This window comes from Bidens hawaiensis, unplaced genomic scaffold (assembly GCF_021521415.1).
Source record: "Bidens hawaiensis isolate Kalapana, Puna unplaced genomic scaffold, B.hawaiensis_p1.1 tig00024447_1, whole genome shotgun sequence".
NCBI classification, from domain to species: domain Eukaryota; kingdom Viridiplantae; phylum Streptophyta; class Magnoliopsida; order Asterales; family Asteraceae; genus Bidens; species Bidens hawaiensis.
In genome coordinates, this window is record NW_027493858.1 from 39,135 (window position 1) to 61,374 (window position 22,240).

The 22,240-nt window shown below is 31.7% G+C and overlaps 1 protein-coding gene and 1 pseudogene across 2 annotated transcripts; both read right to left on the reverse strand.

Moving 5' to 3' along the window:
- Positions 1–1,829: 1,829 nt before the first annotated feature.
- Positions 1,830–3,381, reverse strand: LOC143569300 (D-galacturonate reductase-like; annotated as a pseudogene). Its single transcript, XR_013141716.1, has 4 exons — positions 3,057–3,381; positions 2,512–2,758; positions 2,200–2,382; positions 1,830–2,051 (listed from the first exon to the last, which is right to left on the reverse strand). The product of XR_013141716.1 is annotated as a D-galacturonate reductase-like (transcript).
- A 4,338-nt stretch (positions 3,382–7,719) lies between these two features.
- Positions 7,720–9,701, reverse strand: LOC143569302 (D-galacturonate reductase-like). The gene is made up of 4 exons (XM_077055255.1): positions 9,136–9,701; positions 8,771–9,014; positions 8,106–8,288; positions 7,720–7,953 (listed from the first exon to the last, which is right to left on the reverse strand). Exons 1-4 carry the CDS (start codon positions 9,459–9,461, stop codon positions 7,732–7,734), a joined length of 975 nt encoding a protein of 324 aa, XP_076911370.1. The 5' UTR covers positions 9,462–9,701; the 3' UTR covers positions 7,720–7,731.
- Between the last annotated feature and the right edge of the window lie 12,539 nt (positions 9,702–22,240).

Below are 22,240 nucleotides of genomic sequence, written 5' to 3' on the forward strand. Positions count from 1 at the left end.
TGGGTGATAATAAACCCTCCAATATTCAAGGATTTGATACTATTTCATTCCAAGCTAGAGAATGGTACCAATATTGTTCTTGCAAATATAAGGTACACTCATGATTTGAAAAGGAATATCCTCTATTGGTACTTTTGAGGGTATGGGATATCATATTAGCTTGAAAGATGGAAAAGTTAGAAGTGATCATAAAAGGGGTCTATGTTCATGATATGTGGTTTATGAAGTGGCAGTAGTATATACCTTTTAAATGGTGAAGTTACTCCTAGTGGCATTTCTGTAGTTGCAAAAACAGTGATTAATGGCTTTATTGTATTGTTGTGTCATAATATAGGTCACATGAGTGCACAAAGTTTTACTAAACTAAACAAATAACAAATGTTTCGTTATCTCAAAACCTGTGAAGTATGTTTTTGTGAAAATTGCGTACTACGGAAGACCAAAAGGGCTAGATTCAAGAAAGGGATGCATAGAACAAAGGTAATCTTGGACTATGTGCGTGCTAATATTTGGATCGTATAAAGACTGGTTCATTTGGTGGAGCTAGGTATTTTCTTTCTTTAATCAATTATTTTTTAAGAAGGGTTTGGGTATTTGTTCTTAAACATAAAGATGAAACCTTTATAGATTTAAAGAATGGAAGGTCTTGATGGAGACCCAAACTAAAAGAAAATTAAAGAAACTTAGAAAAAATAATGCATTGGAATTCTACAATGGTTGGTGTCATCAATTTTGCAAAAACCATGGTGTAGCTAGACATTTAATTGTTGTGGGCACTTCACAACAAAATGGTCTTGTGGAAAGGATGAATAGAACATTGTTAAACAAAATGAGATGTATGTTGACTAGTTCAGATGAGCTTTGTCAATAATAGCTTATTTACTTAACAGGTTACAATCATCTTAAATTGATTACACGATAGAATTCGAATAACAAAAATAATAAACTAGAATTTGTTTACGAACGTTAAATACACACCAATAGAAACACACACCGTCTAATTGGCTTTTTCATAGTTTATATAGGATATGAATCTGTGTATTTGATATTTGGAACGATGTGATGGTTCAATGATAACCACCTTCCCTTTTGTAACTCCCTAACGTTGTTCCAATCCTATATTGTAGGTGTAGGGTACGTCAAACCCGGTACGACCCTTTATATATTACATTATGTATAATGTTTATTATATTATTATTATTGTCTACTAATTAGGCCCATTGGGCTGGGGGTTTGTGGAGGTAACCCCTAACCGGGTCTGGCCCAATAAAGGTTAGGGTTCATGATGGTAGCCATGGAGTCCCTTTATAAGGAGCCTTTATCATTCATTGAAAGGACCTTCTCTTGGACCCTTGGCTCCCACATATTTTTGTGTCTGTAAACAAGAGTTCATTCTCTTAGCAGTCACCTCCACACCCCCACTTTTCTATGGCAGATCTGAGCAACCGGAGAAGGAGATCAAGGCGGTGGTTCGTTCATCTTGAAGATTGGGGAACTTGGACATGGATCCGACCCGGATACATTTCATGTTTCTTCATATATGGACTTAAACAAACATAGACACACATGTGCTTTGCTTATAACCAGCCATAACAATTGTTTTGACCCAAGCTAAAATACATAATAGTATTATCTAGACCCATTAATAGTAAAATTGAAACAACTTGGTCTTGTAGGCCCAATACTCATGGTTTAACGAACTAGATTATGGTCCAATAATTATTACAAAGCGGACAAGCAATTTGAAGATAAGCAACAAACTGATGATATCTTAATAAAGCATGCATTGTATAATGTTAACACCAACTTTTACTAATAATATTACTTCTTCAATCAAGCTCTGTGTCGATCTCATCTGTTATATCATTATGCTCACTCGCAAGTAATCCAAATAGATAAAGACGCCTACGTTGAGGAATTTGGTCAATTTTGTTTAGTTCCTCCTCAGTAAACGACCAGTCAAAGATGTCAAGGTTCTGCTTCATCCTTTCTACGTTGAAGCTCTTAACTGCTATACATACACCTTGCTCATACAACCATCTTAAAGAAATCTGCATGTTAATACTATAGCATTAGACATTTGATATAAAACAATAGTTGTTGACTTCATGGTCAAGAAAGTATCACTTTTATCTATTACATGCATTTCAATTTTATAACATGTTCCTATAACTATAGATATCAAGAAATCAAGAGTACCTGAGCCATAGTCTTGCCTTTAGACTTGGCAATGTCTTGGAGAACATCACATTCCATTACAATGTTGTGTCCCCATGTGGTATTGCCAACCGCACCTAACGGTGAGTACGCAGTTACTAGGATGCCATTCGCTTTGCAAAAATCGGTGATTTTTTTCTGTTGCCAATGTGGGTTCATCTCAATCTTCAAACCATATAAAAGGATGTTAGTTTCACCATTTTATCTTTTTACTTAATTTGTTCTACCAAGACAAATCATCCTATGGTTCATGGGTTATTATCAAAGTCGTAGATGAAAAATAGGGATGATCACCTGGTTGACAGCTGGAGGGATGTTGGCAAACGAAAGAATTTGTTCGATCCTTTTAGAAGAGAAATTACTAACACCAATAGATTTAGCGAGCCCAAGATTCTGACATTCCTCCATTCCTTCCCAGACAGCTTTCATATCCATCGCGGCTATGCACTCACTTGGAACTGGGCCTTTATAATATTCATCTTGGATCAGCTTGAGTGGCCAATGTATAAGATATAGATCTACATACTCTAGTCCCAGATTCCTTCATTAGTTGATAAAAGTGTTAATAGCTAACTATGATTTTTTCATAACTTGGTTAAGCTTTACCCACAAAGATATTGTCATAAACTACAAAACTAGCTTTTCATAAACAACCCAAACTATACATTGTTGACAAACAATGGTATATATGTTTCGATGCGCATTAACAAAAGTGTGGCCGTTAGCGGTGGAACCTAGGCAACATAGTTGTTTTGATTTTAAAAAATAATAATAATAATAATAATAATAATAATAATAATAATAATAATAATAATAATAATAATGTAAGAACTTCTTACTTGAGACTTTGCTTGATGGCCAGAACAACAAGATGGCGGTCTGCAGAGTTACACCACAACTTGGTGGTTATAAAAATCTCTGATCCGGACTTTATGAGGCCCAATCTAAGAGCTTCTGCAACGGCTTCCCCAATAGGTTTCTCGGTTTGATATACTGCTGCTGTGTCAAAGTGACGATAACCCAACTTAATAGCTTCAATTAGAGTTGATGGTGTCACCACTTCAATGCCTGCAATGCCTGATTCTGTTGCGGTGCCCATTGCAATCAAGGGAATGGGTCGGGGCCTTCAGAAGATCTTATCATCGTCTCCGGAATAGTTACCATCGTTTCTAATGTTTCTTTGATACTGGTATTTTCAATGAATATGATCTTTGAGTATGCATTTGTAGGGATGATATTCTATGTTCTTTTATACATACTGGATTAAAGAACTTAATGAGTCAAAAACATTTTAGTATATGAAGACAAACAATTGTTAATTGGAAGAGACAAGACGAATAGTTATTCTTCCAGGGTAAAAGGGTAAAGTTATCGTATAATAATCGCTTAACGTACAATATGTACGCGGATCACACTCAAGCCATTTTACAAAAACGCTCAATGTTAAATTTAATACGCTCAAATCCATGTAAGGTTTTCATAAAAACTCTCAAAACCCATAATTACGCTCAAAAGCATTTTTCATGAAGAAAAGTACAAAAATTGATCAATTGACGATCCAAATCTTTTTTTTTGTGAACTGATGATTAATTAGACATATATTGATGATTTCGAAAACATATGATGTGATTTCATGGATCAATTTCATGAATATGAATATTTTTGTACCTAATAACATTAAACAATTATTGTATTTTATCCATTATTTGTTATTCCTATTACTTGGTAGCTGGCGGCTCTCAAAATGAAATAGACACATTGTTATTGTTATTGTTTAATTTCTTTTAATGAATAAAAACAAAACATGTTTAAATGATCTTAAGGGACAAATAAAACGGACATTTATGAAATAGACACATTGACACCGGTAGCCGGCCGATGACTCTCAAAATGAAATAGACACATTGTTAGCATTACTATTTAATTTGTTTTAATAAATAAAAACGAAACATATTTAAACGACCTTAAGGGGCAAAGAAAATAGACATTTATGAAATAGACATGTTGTTTATTGTTTAATGAATATAAACAAATCATATTTTATTTGTAGGAATGATATTTCTATGTTTCTTTGATACTTGGTCGCGAGCCTATGGTTCTCAAAATGAAATAGACACATTGTTAGTTTTGCTATTTAATTTGTTTTAATGACTATAAACAAAATATATTTAAAGTTTAAACGACCTTAAGGGGAAAACAAAACGGACATTTATGAAATAGACACATTGTTTAATACTAGCTAGGTGTCCGCGTAATGTAACGGGGTATGTACGCAAACATGACATCGAACGGATAACCGTGTTGCCGTTTCAGTAGGTGCGTGATTTCGCAATAGTACATGTGTAATCCGGCAATAGTATGCTCGTAATGCGGCATTGGAAGCTCAACCGGTGTTAGTAAGCACGTCACACAACGACTGTACGCGCGCAATCAAGTGTCGGTGCACACGTAAGGCTACATTGAACGAGTCTTAACCCGCCACCCGTTCCGCCTGCCACTGTTATAACCTGAAATATGTTCTGACTTGACCTCTTTCGACCCGAACCCGTCCTGACCCAAACCAAATTAACTTTTTTTTGTATCGATCCATTCCAACCTTAAGCTTTTATACCCATGACCCGAACGACCGAACCTGCCCGGCCCGTTTACCAATTCTTAATGGTAATCACGTAACACATTAAGTTTTTAAATGAAAAAAGTATAGCAATACCATACTCAAAATAAAGAGATGGTTTTTAAATAATATTAACGTGTGAAAAAGTTATAAACGTTTAAACGTTGTGGGGGTGGTTGGTTTAAAAATAAGGGGTATATATATAGCTATTCTATAATTCAACAATTATTATTGAATGAATTGAAATCAACCGTACATTATTTTTGCTAAAAGACAAAATTTTCTAAAGATGATATTACGGTTATTACCCTTAAAATGTATTTGTATCTAAAGCAACAAGTTACCTCATAAAAATTAAGAGGTCATTAACTCATATTTTTTATATAATATAAATATAGATATAGATAAAGGAAACATATTTAATTTGTACGGATGATATATCTATGTTCCTTTGATCTTGGTAACCTATTAAATAGACAAATTGTTAGTATTTCTATTTAATTTGTTTTAATAAATATAAACGAAACATATTTAAACAATTTTAAGGGGCAAACAAAACGGAGATTTATGAAATAGACACATTATTTAACGAATTAAGCGAAACATACTTAATTTGTAGGGATGATATTTCTATGTTTCTTTGTTACTTGGTAGCCGGCCGATGGCTCTCAATAGACACATTGTTAGTATTGCTATTTAATTTGTTTTAATAAGTATAAACGAAATATATTTGAACTACCTTAAGCGACAAACAAAACAGATATTTGTGAATGCAAAAGAAAAAACAAATCATATATTCATGACCGCCATTTAATTAAACATTTAAACGAATAAATAATGTCCTTCAAAAAAAGTTATTAGGTTAATTTCCAACGAATTGTTCGTTAAGTGATCACTAAATGTTTGATTCGTTTACCGTTTACGATACTAATCTATTATAAGATTTTAACATTAAAATTATAATATAATGATATAACCATGAATAAACAAATAACCGTTAAAATCTAAGATGACCCGTTATTGTACTTGTTGGCCCATTAAGAAACAAAATCTAAGACATTTTGTTCATAAGTAAATATACGATTTGTTTCAACCCAAACAGATCTTTTGAATAACACAAGAATATCGTTGTGGATTTATTCCAAGTTGGAGTACAATTAGATATAGAAGTAGAAGCTTTCTTTTTTTTTTTTACCATCCAAAATTAAGATTAAATAACGTGAGAACCAACGGCTTAACAATTAACCGGATGAGAAAAAATAACATAACAAGGATTGGTGCTTCAGCCATTCAGTTAAGTTAATTTAAATCTTACATTTGTACTCGAAGCCCATAAAGACACGGTTGCCTTAATGGAATCAACAAGTGGCTCCCTTGTGAGATCATTTTGTTGAACACAATCTCACTTCGATGCCTCCAAATAAACCACCACGGCGAGAAGATAATAGCTTCTACCGAATCTTATTATGTTTAACAAAAGAAGAGTACAACCAAAAACACATATCTACCGGAACTTTGGAATCCGGCCAAGGCACCTCCCGATAATCCTCTGAATATGAGCTACCATCACACAATTACCAAAAATATGAGTCCCAGTAGAAGAAGTTTTTGATTGAGTTATTTTAATGGCGATTGAAAAGAACATAGAAATTTGTGATTGTGAGATTTGAGTTTGAGTATGAAAGTGATGGGGCTAAGCCTTTGGCTCATCAATCACCATTACCCAAGTTCGAATTATGTGACGAGAAGTTTCCAACATCCCAACTTTTTGACGCTCTAGGTTATCAAACTCGAGGCCTTCTCAGGAGGACCCCGCAAAAGGAAAACCTTCTTACCACCGTTACTAGAGGCCTGGTGACAATATTAGTTACCATTTTAATAAATATTGTATGAATTGTTATATTGAGACCTTTACACACAATTATCACGTCATTACGCTATCTTATTACTCACCATTATGTTATTAGCGTTTTCATTTGACTAGTCTAGTGTGCGTGTGTGTACTCATTTCTCTTCAAGGATTTTTTAAACGAGTATCGGCCTTTTCGGGTTTTTCTTTCTTTAATTTTTTTTTCTTTTTTGAATTTGGTCATATATGTAAATATATCATTTAATCTTTAGTTACATAATGTATATCATTATCATCCTCTTAATTATTTTTTATTATACCTATATATACATTATCATTTTTCTATCCAGTTACATAATTTGTTAAGTCTCTCTGTTATACATTATCATCCTCTTAATTATTTTTTATTATACCTATATATACATTATCATTTTCCTCTCCAGTTACATAATTTGTTAAGTCTCTCTGTTAAGTTGTTCATAATTAAGTTATATATACATTATCATTTTCCTCTCTATTCACATAATTTGTCAAGTTGTATATATACATTATCATTTTGTTCATAAGTAAATTATCATTTTCCTCTCTGTTCACGTAATTTGTCAAGTTGTAAATATACATTATCATTTTGTTCATAAGTTAATATCGATGGGCATATATATGAAGTAGCCTTGGGTATTTTCTGGACGGCATAAACCGAATTACTGATAAAGGCTACGTTAGCAATACTTGTACTATTTTTTCACTAATTGCTATACACTAACTATCTAAGTATAACAAGTGTTCATTATCAAATTAATATATATGCAAGATAAACATACCTAACGTCTAACGGTGTGTTTCAATTTATAATTTCTTGAGCATAATATCAGTGTAGCATGCAGAAGTATTCTATTCAAAACACTCATAAATTTCAAATATAGTTATAGATCCCTACTCACATTGTTGCAATGTTGAAAAAAAGAAAACAGTAGATATTATACAACGATATCTTAAGAAAGTACGGACTGCATGATCTTAAACATCAACTTACACAAATCATAGTACTTCTTCAATCAAGCTCTGCATCGATCTCAGCAAGTATATCGTTATGCTCAGTCACCATTGTCCCAAGTAGATAAAGACGCCTGCGTTGAGTAAGTTGGCCAATTTTGTTCAATTCCTCCTTAGTCAACGACCAGTCAAAGATGTCAAGGTTCTGCTTCATCCTTTTCGTGTTGAAGCTCTTAACTGCTATACTTACCCCTTGCTCATACAACCATCTTAAAGAAATCTACGTGTTAATACCATAGCATTAGACATTTGATATGAAGCAATTAGCAATTGACTTCATATAGTAAAGAATTATCATTTTTATCTATTTCCTTGCATTTGTTTTTTCAAAACATGCTCCTATAACTTTAGATATCAGGAAATCAAGAGTACCTGAGCCACTGTCTTCCCTTTACACTTGGCAATGTCTTGGAGAACATCGCATTCCATGACAATGTCATGCCCCCATGAGCTATTAACAGCCGCACCTAACGGGGAGTACGCAGTTACAAGGATGCCATTTGCTTTGCAAAAATTGGTGATTTTTTGTTGTTGCCAATGTGCATTCATCTCAATCTTCAAACCAGATATAAATGATGTCAGTTTCACCAATTTACCTACTTTATTTTAATGTCATAATTCATAAATCATCTATAGTTGATGGCTTATTTTCAAAGTCCTTGATGTAAAATATGGACTTTTTTGTTCTCAATTTGGAGTAAGCAACTATCTAAGATAGTGAGTTTTGTGTCTTTGAGCCGTCATATCTTTGTCTTATAGCAGTTGAAGTCGTTATCTAAGATATATAGCACGCAACTTCTGATGGCGTCACCTTGATAGTTGGTGAAATTCCAACCATCAAGGTGAAGTTGCTATTACAAGACAATTGTTGCTTCATTGTAGGCAAACTTAAGTTGCTGGTCTTGGATAGAAACTAATTAACCCATAGTTGAAAAAAAAATATTGATCATCAGTTCAAGTCTTTTGTAAATAACACATTGATGAAGAAAGTTCATAACTTAAAAGATCTTATTTTGATACATATTTGAGATGATCACCTGGTTGACAGCCGGAGGAATATTGGCAAATGAAAGAATTTGTTCGATCCTTTTAGTAGAGAAGTTGCTTACACCAATGGATTTGGTAAGTCCGAGATTTTGACACTCCTCCATTCCTTCCCAGACTGCTTTCATATCCATCGCGGCTATGCACTCGCTTGGAATTGGGCTTTTATAATCGCCTTGGATCAGCTTGAGTGGCCAATGTATAAGATATAGATCTACATACTCTAGTCCTAGATTCCTACATTAGTTGATATATAAACTCTTAATATCTAGTTATCTTTTCTTATAACTTGGTTAAGCTTTAACAACAAAATATATCATCATAAGCTAATAATAATGAAACTTGAAGAAGTCCTTACTTGAGACTTTGCTTGATGGCCGGAACAACAAGATGGCGGTCTGCAGAGTTACACCACAGCTTGGTGGTGATAAAAATCTCGGACCGAGACTTTATGAGGCCCAATCTAAGAGCTTCTGCAACGGCTTCCCCAATGGGTTTCTCAGTTCGGTATACTGCTGCTGTGTCAAAGTGACGATAGCCCGCTTTAATGGCTTCAATTAGAGTTGATGGTGCCACCACTTCAATGCCTGCAATGCCTGATTCCGTTGCTGTGCCCATTGCAATCAAGGGAATGGGCCGGGGCCCTTCGGAAGAGCTTATCATCGTCTCCGGAATAGTTACCATGGCTTTTGGTGTTTCTTTGAGAACTTTGGTACTAGTTTTTTTTTCAGTGAATATGATCCTGAGTGTGGGATTTGTGGGGATGATATTTCAATGTTTTTTTAAACATGTTGGATGGAACAAGTAACGAGTCAAAAATATTGTTTATTTTTTTGTAAAATCTATGAAGGTTCGAGTTGTAAAATATTCTTTCTATTCCTTGGTTGACGGCCCGATGCCTCTCAAAATGACACATTAAATACTATTTATATAATTTGTTCAAATGATTAAGTATAATCTTAATGAGCAAACATAAACTGACAATATGAAGAATTTTTTTCTTAAACTATTTTTGATGGAAAGATATTTATTACTTGTGTTGATTAAAAGATATTTACCAAAGTAGTGTTTTGTATTTATTTTGTGTTAACCTTTTACTTTTACATTAACATATTAGAGTCTATGTAACTTTTCTTTTATTAAGTTCATAAATTCTGTTTTTATCTCATATTTCGTTAATATTTTTCCGATCAATCCAAACACTTTTTTTTTTTTTTTTTATAACTATTTTAGCTATGAATCTTTTCTTTTTATTTGATTTCTCCTTTTTTTTGTAAATCGTCATTTACGAATTTGGTTTCAATATTTTTTGTCTTTTAATCACTTAACTCTTTTTTTTTACTTGGTTATGAATTTTTATCTGATCAATCCAATATCGTCATTTTACGAGTTTTATCAACATCCCGGTTTTACCAATTTTTCGTAAAATGAACATATTTAAAACATAAAAAATTGGGTGTAATTAAAATCCAAGCGTTGACATTACTTCGATTGGTATCTGGTAGGTTCGTTACGGTATCGGAACTAAACCCAAAAATTAAATTATCAAAATGAGCGTATTTAAAACAAAAAACAACAAAAATCGGTAAAACTCGAGCGTTGGTAAAACCCAAGTGTTGCGGTGACTATTTGACGTAAATTCGGTTGGTATCTGTTAGGATCGTTACGATATCGGAACAAAACCCAAAAAATAAGTTCGTAAAATGAACATATTAAAAACAAAAAAAATCGGTAAAACCCAAACGTTGGTAAAACTCAAACGTTGTAGCGACTGTTCGACGTGAACTCAAGTATGTACTAGTTATACTTGTTACGGTACCAAAACTATACTCAAAAACACATACGTAAAATAAATATATTATAAAAACTAAATTTATGTGAAAAAAATAATAATTAAAGAAATGAAAACAAAAGAAAATTTTCTTATCCGAATTAGTAAAATAAGGATGACTGAGAAATAATAATATAAAACATATGATATTGAATTAATAGCATAAAAATATATAAAACATATGATATGAAAATTGATAATTGATGAACTAAATTGGAAAAATTAAAAAGACTAATATGTTAATTTATAAGTAAAAGATGAAAACAACATAACTGAAACACTAGTTTGGTAAATACTTTTTAATCAACAATAAAGTAGTAAATAGTTTTTCACCAATACTAGTTTGGGAAAAAAAAACTCTCGTTACGAATACAAAAAGAAAAAGCAAATTATATCTCCATGTCCGAAGATTTTGTTAATGTTTATTTATTTATTTAAATTAAAAATTTCCATTAAAAAAGTTTTGATATATTACAATCCTTATCTATCATAAGATTTTATTATTAAACAACAACAACAATAATAATAATATAATTATGAAAAAAATATATAATTTGTTATTTTAAAAATCAATTTTACAACTAGGTTCAGAATAAATTAAAACAATATAAAATACAGCTAAATGTATAATCAAGACAAAACGTCTCTCATATAATGTTTTTTGCATATAATGTTTTCTGTTACTTGATTAAGATTCAAAAATCAAAGACAAACACAAGAATATCGTTCTGCAATTATTCCAATTTGAAGTACACTTAGAAATAGAAGTAGAAGAAGTCATTGTTGTTGATTAACGTTATTTTTACTAACGATCACTACAAGAAAATTGCTCTGATCAGACCGCCTTTATCGACCACGTGTGGTCGGCACAAGTTTTACCGACCACATGTAGTCGATATAGGTTGGTCAATACAAAAGAGTCGCTATAAGTCAAATTTGTGGTCGGTATAAGTACACATTTCCCGACCACAAGCGGTCACAAAAAGTTTTGTCATAGTTTTTTTTCTTATTTAAAAATAAATGTAAAATAAAAAAATTAAAAACTTTTACTGACGACATGTTGTCGGTATAAGATTTTTTTTAAATACCTTTACCGACGACATGTGGTTGGTATAGGTATTTTTCAGTTTTAAAAAAAATATAATTTTTCCAGATTTTCTACCAATTAAAATGTAATTGTAAAGATATAGTTCATGAAATGTCTAAACTTTTTTTAACAAATAAAACCATAAACGTCAAATTAGAAAACGTTAAACTAAATAGTTTAAATTATTGTCATAAAAACCATCACAATATCATAACTAATAACTCAATATATCTTCATCATATAGGTGTCTTCATCATCTTGACTCAGGCTACCCTTTGTCATTCACTTAATTTCAACAATCTTGGCGCACAATTCCGTCAATTGTTCTTGCATGATTATTCATGTCATTCACTTAATTTCAACAATCTCGGCGCACAATTCCGTCAATTGTTCTTGCATGATTATTCATGTGATAGTGTTGGTTGTTTGTATATGCACGCCACATTGCTGGTTGTATTTTAACCATTTGCCAATATCTCGTTCCCAATCACAGCGTAGACCAAGTGAACGTCTAAGACACCAACCTCATGAACCGGTAAATCACCCGCTTCACATCGCATCTGAGTGAGCTTGTTTTGAATTGTATCCTATATTAAAGGAAAAAAAAAACATTTCGGGTCAAATGGGACGTGTTCGTAATATTAACATATATATGCATATTCGCATACACATACAATAAATACATAATACGTATTAACAAAAATGCAAATATACTTAAAACAAACCTATAAGTTCAATATACATATGTACGTATACATGCATTCCCATACATATATTCATATTTCGGGTCAAACTAGTCGTGTTCGTAATACTAACCAACATATAAATATATGTGCATACACATGAACAATATATACATATTAAAAAAGCAAATAAAATATTCACTTGGCAGGAAAAACTAAAAGTGTAAACTAACAATGAAATGAAATACTTACAAAACGAAAGAAAATGTATGAAGTTACTTCTTGAATCACAGCACCCACAACCTTTCTTGGTACATTATCTATGCTCATGCCAAAAGTTCAAATATAAACAATTACATAAAGTTGTGAAGATTCATTTATCATGAAGTTTATACTATAAAAAGTTGAAACAAATGTGAAACATATTCTTCTTAATTACATGTATGCAACTCGGCCAGTCTCTTGGCCGCCTTAACCAAGTTATGAGCCGAGCTTGAGATTGGGATCGACTTGTTTGCACCCTACAATAAACCATATGGGTGTAGCATAAAACAAAAGCCGGTCTTTAAAAATCAATAAAAAATATTTCCACCCGAACCTGTTAACAAATGACTAGCAGTTTGCGGGCCGTATGAGCCTTTCATCTCCTAGATCCTTTTGTTGTCACTTTATTAACAACAGCCTTTAGATTCACCCAACCTTGAAAATCTCTTCATTTGTTTTTAAAATTCGTGAATTTTTCTTAGAGCTCTTGGATCATCATGAAAAAAATAACAATGACTGAAACATAACTATTGAAATAAACCTTCGAATTTCACTAATTATTCCACACACCATCTAACGAACGAGCTTACCTTAGCTTGGGGTCAGATCCTTTACTGACGAGTCGACCATACTTACAGGTAGATGGGGGTTGCAACATTCCAAACTAAGGGGCTGTTTGTTTACATCTGAATGGAACCATTCAGATGTAAACATCTGATTCATTCAAACTGACCCATATTAAACTGACCCAAATTAAGCCCTAATTTCAGTTAATTAGAAGTTCACAGTCAAAATATCAAACATTATTAACAAACAAAACATAATAAAATCCCGACCACATATGGTAAGTATATGTGTTGTGATAACATTTTCATCTGGTTAAGTTTAAAAAAAAAATCTAAAAGAAAAGAGATTTACTTTTTCCCGACCACATGTGGTCGGGATAAATTTTCACGACGCGCCAAAATTCCCGCTAAATCTATCCTAACCACATGTGATCGGTAAAAGGTTGGTCATAAGTGAAATCTGGTCAAGCCCTATCCTAACCACATGTGGTTGGTACAGGTATTCTATAACGACCACAATTGTGGTCGGTAGCTTATGTTTATAAATATTTTATACAACACGTATATTGATGAATACTTTTTCGATTAACACTGTTTTAAATTAAATTAAATTAAAGTATAACTATTTCATCGACGAAGACAAAAACTTTGCAATATAATGACAAAGGATATGTTATGAAGAAAACCCATCGATCGATATTATAAAACTAAACGCATCAGACATAATAAATATATTATATATAAAGCCAAACCTAAAGTTGTTGTACGTTAGGAGGTCTAATCACACTAAGTTTCTCTCTCTTTTTTTTTGAAATATGTTTTATGAGTATTTATTAATTGAATCTAGCATATATACCGAAGATGGAAGTTGTTGTTGTGGTGGTGTTGTGGTGTTGAGACTCGCATGTCGCGAGTTCAAGCCTCCTTTTAGCCGGTCCTTGTGTTTTTCATTTGTTTTTGTTTTTCTTTGTGTTTTCTTTTTTAAAAATAAAAATAGATTTTTGTTTTTATAGATTTCATACTAAATCGAGCAATGAAAAAGATGGCGTGATGGTAAAGTTATTATGACGTACTATGTTTTATGTGTGTTTGATTCGTGATGGAGGGCAACCTCTAGTAGCAACCTCTAGTATATATTAAAGCAGAACAAAGGGCAATGTGATTTGTACACTTTGCTTCTTTTGTTGTACACACTATCTAGCTACATTCTTAACAATTTGCTTCACATATTTGAGCTTCTTTTGATTGTATTCCATACCATCATATTTGTTCCATTTGCTACCCACTAAGTCTTCCACCTTTATTGCTTTAGATTCCCCAGCCAATCACAATCACATTTTGAAGTTAGGTTGATAATATAATTTTGCATTTCTTAATTTTAACTTCATCCTTCAATTTGATTTTGATATGTAAGTTTGTTAAAATACAAATATCTTGCATTGTCTGTTATAACCTTTGCTTCTTATGTTGTACATGCTCTTAAGCTTTTTGTGTAATGCACCCTTTGTGTTTTTGGTTGTATAAAATTCTTATACAACTACTTTAATTCTCCGTCATAAGGGGAAACATTTTGTTAAATACTAATATTATAACCTTAGATGACAAGCACTTGCTTAAAGCATATGACATGAATTTGCAGTTGGTGTTTTAGCACCTTTCATTATAGCAAATGATGAAAACAAATTCAAGCCATTACACAAACAAGAAATTATGCTTTGAATTACATTATACCAACTACTAGACGAATAATAAAGTCAACGTAACTACTATTTTAGCAACACCTCTACAAAGATTAACCACCATGTCGCAACACGACATAGGTCAAAAAAACTAGTGTTCCTAAATTTTGTTTTGTTCTATTTTTTTAAACATTCTTATCTTAATCAAGCAATACGATTGTTACTTTCAGATGGAAAGAAGTGACTTATAAAATCATATATTATCACCAAAAGAATTAATACTGTTATCTTTGCCGAATAATATTTTCTGTTTACGCTAAACTGGAAAAAAAAGTTAATAATAGTTATTTTAAAACAAAACTAGTTGAGTACCGCCGCATTGCGGCGACAGAGTAATTTCACAAGTTCGGTTGGTATCATTTAAGTTCGTAAAGGCAACAACAATAAATCCAAAAATACATCTGTGTGCGCCCAAAAAGTATCGCCACACGTACAATTATGATCAAAGCAACAAAATTCAGTTGGTATTGGTTTGCTTTGTTACAGTATTGCCACTAAACCTAAAAATTAAATTATTAAACATCCATGATACTCGTATAATTTATGATAAAAAATAATAACATATTTATAACGAAATTTATTCGAGCAATAAAACACGTGTTTGGCGACGGCGAGTCGACACGAATTAGGTCGATTTCAATTTTTTTTGTTACTGCGTCGGAATTAAAAAGAAAAGAAAGACAAAATATTTACATATAATAAAGCAAAAAGACATTAAATTACTAAAAAACTAAAAATAAAAAGCACTAAAAATTAAAAAAAAACTTATGATTCACTAGTCATTGTTTTTTGTTACGTTCGTTATGATACTGAAACCAAAACAAAAAAAAAATCATAAATAAACATACTTGAAACAATGGTTATAAGGTCGGTAAAACCGGAAGTTGTGACATGAATTCGGTTGATTTCAGTTACGTTCGTTACTAAACCGAAACTAAAACAAAAAAGAATTTATACAACTAATGATACAAAAATAACATACTTAAAACGACATTTATTCAGTTGATAAAACCTAGGTGTTGTAGTGGAGAGTCGACGCGAATTCAGGCGGTTTCGGTTATAATTATTATTGAAGCAATAATCACGTGCGAATTCAAAGAACAAACACAGTATATCAAAATGAGGAACAAAGTAAAACATAATCGAAATAGTAAGTGATACCGAAACGTGTCTCGGGCATGCCTCAGGAAATTACTCCCCCACCAAATTATCTAAGAAAGATTAATCAAATGGCTTTTTGCTGCAAAAATATATCACAACGAAGACTCAAAAACAGGGTGATTGAATTAAAGGTAATGTTTATCTTCCTAGCAATAACCATCCGTACAAGCGATCTGTCATTGTTTTAGGTCAGGTATTATTGCATTTAAAGTGCATGTAAGATTGCAAAGGTAAATCCCGTGGCACAATCGTTCTATATTTATGTTATACGAGGCGTTGCGTTTGTAGTTGGTGACACTTAAATTTGTTACGATACCGAAATAAATCTGAAACAAAGGTTCCTCAAATTATTATACTTAAAAATAATTTAAAAAAAAAAGAATACATATTGAAAGGCAAAAAAAATAGTAATGTTATAGCCCATAAAAATTAAAAAAAATAAATAGATAAGGAAAAAATATCCATATGAAGGAGACAAGGTTTGAACCCTAGCAACTCACCACAAAGTAAGTTAGCAAGACACACTTTAGCCAATACCCCATCACCAACAAACTGGTTTCAATGATGAAACTAAAATCATAAATACTAAAAGAATAGGTTTCTTAAGAAAGGTTGTGGCACCAACATTTGATCTTTATCTATATATATAATTTTTGAAATTTTCAAAAACTAAGGGCGTTTACCAGGTCAATTTCGATTTATTTTGGTAGTTGGTTTTAAATAATTAAAAATTGAATTAACTTGAATCGAACTTGATTGTGAAATACTAAATCAAATTTGAAAATTATAGTTAGGTTAGAATTCTGGATTATTCGAATAGACTGAATTGTTAGCGTCTGAATTGCAGGAAATTTTTTTAATAACAATAGATAGTATCATCATTCTTACCCTATGAATTCTATAAATAGCATATGTATTGTTAGCTTCTGAGGAGAGTAATACGTAGACAAACCTTACACTTAATCACGAGGATAGAGAGACTGATTTCACAATAAAAATATAAAAAATATAAATACACACCAATCTGAATTTAGATATTTAAGCTGAATGGTTTCAAATATCACAAGTTGAATTAGCTTCGAAAATCGAATTTACAATTCACTTCAAATGCTAGCCTAATTCAAAAGTTCGAATACAATATTTAAATTTAGTTCGGTTTAGTTTTGATTTTTCAGTACGATTTAAACAATTAAGAATCGCAACAAATATAGAGAAAGTTTCTTTGTTGTTTGGTTATGGTCTGGTGGGCCTGTTTGCATTTAAAGGCAAAAATAGATAACAATTAATCGTTCTTAAAATTTCTTGAGTTGGAAGGCCCATCATGATGTCCTTTTTTTATTGTTAAATGATAGAAAATCTCACGTGTAAATCTATATTTGTTCAAGGTCAACTCATCAACCGACGTGAGACCATAACGCCTAATGCGTGGGAACCGGGTGGAATCCGTAGGCCGTAGCTCCCTGTCGGATTCGAACCCGGGATTAAAGCCCTGATTCGTCCCTACCTAGATGTTTTCGAAGGCCCAAGTGAGTTCCCCAATGTCCTAGTACCTTATATTAATCATTTCCACATAACGTTCTTACTTGAGAGACTGCTTGATGGCGGGTACAACAAGATGTCGATCAATAGAGTTACACCACAGCTTGGTGGTGATAAAAATCTTGGATCGATGTAAGAATAAATATTTTTTATATATTTATTTATATGGCCATCATTATCAGTTATATAATAATAGATCAAAATAATTAATTATACCTTATTATATATTAGCTTGGTAATTGTTGATGGACCATATTACTCTTAATAGCTAATAAAGGGTTTCCTCTTGGGTGTATATATAGAGAGAATAAATTAACATCATAACCTAATCTCACACACATAAGTAAATCATGTGTCTCCTCTCTCTTCTAAACCGGGTTCCTCTCAAGAACCCTAACCATCCTTAACTATACATCCTAAAGGGGAACTCGATCAAGATGACAAGCATGTCGACTACATCATACCCAGCTGCGGTTACTACTCTTCATGCTGTAACAGGTTCATAGATTTAATATTTATCATGTTTTATATTACTTACATGAAGAACTGATCAACATGTGGCATCAGAGTGATGTTGATTAATCAGTTCTTCATGTTTTCTGTAAATCTGGAATTGAATCAGAAGACATGGACTAAAACTTGATAAACCCTAATTTTTTAGGTTTCTTTTTTTCATGTTCTATTACGAAAACAATACATGAAACTGTTTAAAATCACTAAAATTCATATTTAGTAAACTCTAATATTTTCGATCTGTTAATTTCATGTTTAGAGATTTCGATTCCAAGTTTTTTTTATGTTTAATTGTTAAAATTTTCGATGATGTTCTTCGTGTTCATCATTATTATCGAAAATTATACATATGTTGGTTCAAAATCTAGATTAAAATTTGTTAATGATTATTTAAGGAAATATTTTTTCAAATCTTGGATAACTTAGAAGTTTTAATATTTTCTTAAAAGATTTGAATCCCCTTAAAATAGGAAACAAATATAATTGTTAATCATTAAAAAGATCTGAACCAAATCTTATCATTATTAATTTAGTTAATAAAGATCATGGGTTAAGGGCTTAAACCAGTTTACGGGTTCATGGGCTATTTAAAAAATCATGTATTATGGGCTTAAAATAACTTATGTGTTCTAAGAGTTTATTAGTTTATAAAATGGTTTGGGGTCATAACCCATAAACCCGAAAACTCACTAACGGAATCAACATTTTTCATAAAACTCCATAAAATCATGTAAACACCCAAATACTGAAAAACCCACTAAAAGTCGAAAACTGGCAATTCTCGGGAACCAAAAATTTCCGAGAACTAATTCCGCAAAATAAAGTCCTACCGGAAACTTAAAAATCCTTACTCTAAACATTTTCCGCTATTAACTAATTAAATGTTTTGTAAACCTTAAATATTATAACATTTTACAAAACATAAAGGCTTAACTTGAATGAACTTTTGATGTAACACTTCTGCCCAAAGGTGATGAGTTACATTTACCCTATCATTCAAGTATAACTGAAAAGCTTTTGTTAGTTTTGCCTAACATGATACAAATGCCTCACTTCTGCCCAAAGGTGATTTGTTACATTTTTATTTAGCAAAACTAGCCCGTGAATAATTAAAATAATTGTCTCACTTCTGCTCGAAGGTGATGTGTTGCAATTGTTTTGCACATATACTTAAATAAATTTTAATTCTGCCCAAAGGTGATTTATTTTTTGTTTAAGTAGAACTATTAATTATAGTCTATTAGTTTGATGCTAATAATAGACATATCACATCTTCAATAAAATATAGTGATCCTCATATTAATGATCTTTCATTAATCTAATGATCATAAACTTTAATCTATATTATTTTAATATCCCATAATATTACTCACTATATTTTCTTCCATAAATAACGATCTCATCCAAATCATCCACACTAATCTTAAAATACAATTGAATTTTGTCTCATAAAGAGTTTTAATAACATTTAGCTCTTCTGAATTTTAATTATTCATTAAGACATGATATGACTATCCTACTGCTCTTTCTAATAACAATCATTATATTAAAAACTAGAGCATAACAAATGGGATGCGTCAATCATAATGTCTCTTATAATAATGATAATCAATAATTTATTTAAATAAACGCTATCACTAGAGTTATTCTTGATTTAGTTTTTCCTAAGACTAATCAAAATAACTCATAAGATGCATGCATTCTTTCTTGAAAATTCTAACTATAAGGTTAAATGGCATTACCGAATACTTCATAATGTAAAATACCATGACCCGTAAAATTAAGAGCTTACACATGGAAATAAATACATTTTTTTAGTACATTACATACTAAAATTTTCAGCTGTACAATTTAGTGTCTTACGAATCAACTATAACACTCAGAAGTACCAAAGGAAAGTGAGTGTGTTGATCAACAACATATGTACATGAAAAGAAATGTCTGGTGCTAGAAATATGATGTTATTCAACTCACTACCACTAAAACCTAAAAGAGGATAATTCTAAGGTTCATAGACAAAATACAAGTATTACTTCCAGCTTTAGGTTTCTTAAGGAGAAGTCCCACTGCAAAAATATGCCATTAGATTAGGCATAGACATTACAAGACTATCCATAATTCAAAAGAACAACTAGCTAAAATTAATAGTTGTATAATAATGATATATAAGTATGCTAATCCTAATATTCCCATTAACACATGATTTGTTGAGTCTAGTTCTATATGTTTACCTGAAATCAACAAATAACTAACATGAGTGTTAGTGACAAATTTAAATATTAAGGTTATTAGAACCATGATAAACTGTCTTTTAATTACACTTTATGATACCTTAAATATTCTGAAGATTAATCAGAATTTAGTATCAATACTTAAGTTACATTATGACAGTTATAAGGTTTGCATAGCCAACATAAAGTCACTCTTACCTTAAAATCTTATATTATTTGTTATCAATATATGGATTGAAACATCTATAAAATAGAACTAGATGATAATGTATACTTTCACAACTTTTGTTATAATGCAAATAAAAATTTAACGAAAGACAAATGAGACCTATAATATTCATCTATTAAAACCAAATTTCATGAGAAATCATGACATGGTTGATGAGTGTGATTTTTCATATAATCTCATTCTTAGTGATTTTAAATAATGTGTTAAATGCCCTAAACATTACTTGGCTTAAGGAATAAGTATGGGTCCACCATAAGTTATATTTCACTGACATTCGTGAAACTTATTCAAACGGAATATTCAGACATAATTCTTTTATCATTTAAAATGCTATTTACTTGTATCTAATCAGTATTCTATGGTCCGCGGTCTTAAAGAGATCCAATCATATATACTTAATACGATTCTTCTAAATATGTCCTTTAAGTTTATTATGACATCAGGACGTTAATGGAATCAAATCAAGTCTAACATATATATGACAGATTCCCACGTCATGTACATCATTGAAGCTTCTCTTGTATTTTTCCTAGAGATATTAAAGATCAGTGGGAGCCTTAAGTGTCTTAATCATAACTTACAAGATTTGCAAGAGGTGGGGGAGTGAAAACTTAATATTATCTCAAATACACCTCTTGTACAAGAAACTGCTCCATCATAACATTATTCCATCAAAACTTATCTCTTTAGAATTTACTACTACTCTTACAAAAGTTTCATTGTTGCTTAAACGTGGAAAAATTCAGATTTCTTACTAAATTAATCCTCACCAAGAAAAACCGCAACAACTTATATTATTAACTTGTTTCTCTGTTAGAATCTATTGGTCTTTAAATACTGACCCTAAGTATGCTAATTTCCTAAAGGTTTCTAAGGTCAGTGGGAGCAGTAAAAGTCTTTATAATGACTTGTTAGAAGTACAAGAGGCGGGGGGAAGAGAGATATTAAATTTTACTCCAATTACACCTCTTGTATACCATACTGCGCCAAATCTTACACACTTAGAATCCTGAAAATGATAGCAACCTAACTAAGAGCTAATCCATAAAACTGAGACTTTTAAAATTACTGTTAGTACACGGAAATTTGACACTGTGGATATGTTATCCTGACATATAATCTGGATCAATTATCCTTAAAATATGTTGCAGATCCTGTCAGGATTAATGATCCTCAGTACTTATTACTTATTAACGATTTTCCTTTGTTATGTTGATATTTTTGGTAGGTACAACGGCTAATGACCAAGTCAAAGCTATAATCTCGCCATCAAATTAATAAAACGCGTGGATAATTAAGGAAATGGTTATATTGAAGGCAATGGCGGATTTTTAGGGATTATTAGTTAATAGTCTTTATTATTCATAACTCCATTGAGTTATTATCTTTTATGTATAAATAGAGACTATGATCAGCTAGGAAAAGACACACAATCCACTGCGAATACTACAACAATACACACACACACACATATCTTTCTTGTAATACTGATCATATTCTCCAAACCTTGTATCCTCATTTTTTTATATTAATAAACTGGTGATAGACAATTGTCATCACCCGGGGTTTTTGTGCCAGCGATCCGACCAAGATCAAGGGCTTTTCCTCGTAACAAATCCT

What these genes read in the sequence shown, in the direction of transcription:
- LOC143569302 (XM_077055255.1), bottom strand. Translation starts at nt 9,461, where the DNA reads ATGGTAACTATTCCGGAGACGATGATAAGCTCTTCCGAAGGGCCCCGG. An exon ending in TTCCTCCGGCTGTCAACCAG is followed by an intron (nt 8,289 to 8,770) that starts GTGATCATCTCA and finishes TCTGGTTTGAAG; the next exon opens with ATTGAGATGAATGCACATTG. An exon ending in AAGGGAAGACAGTGGCTCAG is followed by an intron (nt 7,954 to 8,105) that starts GTACTCTTGATT and finishes ATTAACACGTAG; the next exon opens with ATTTCTTTAAGATGGTTGTA.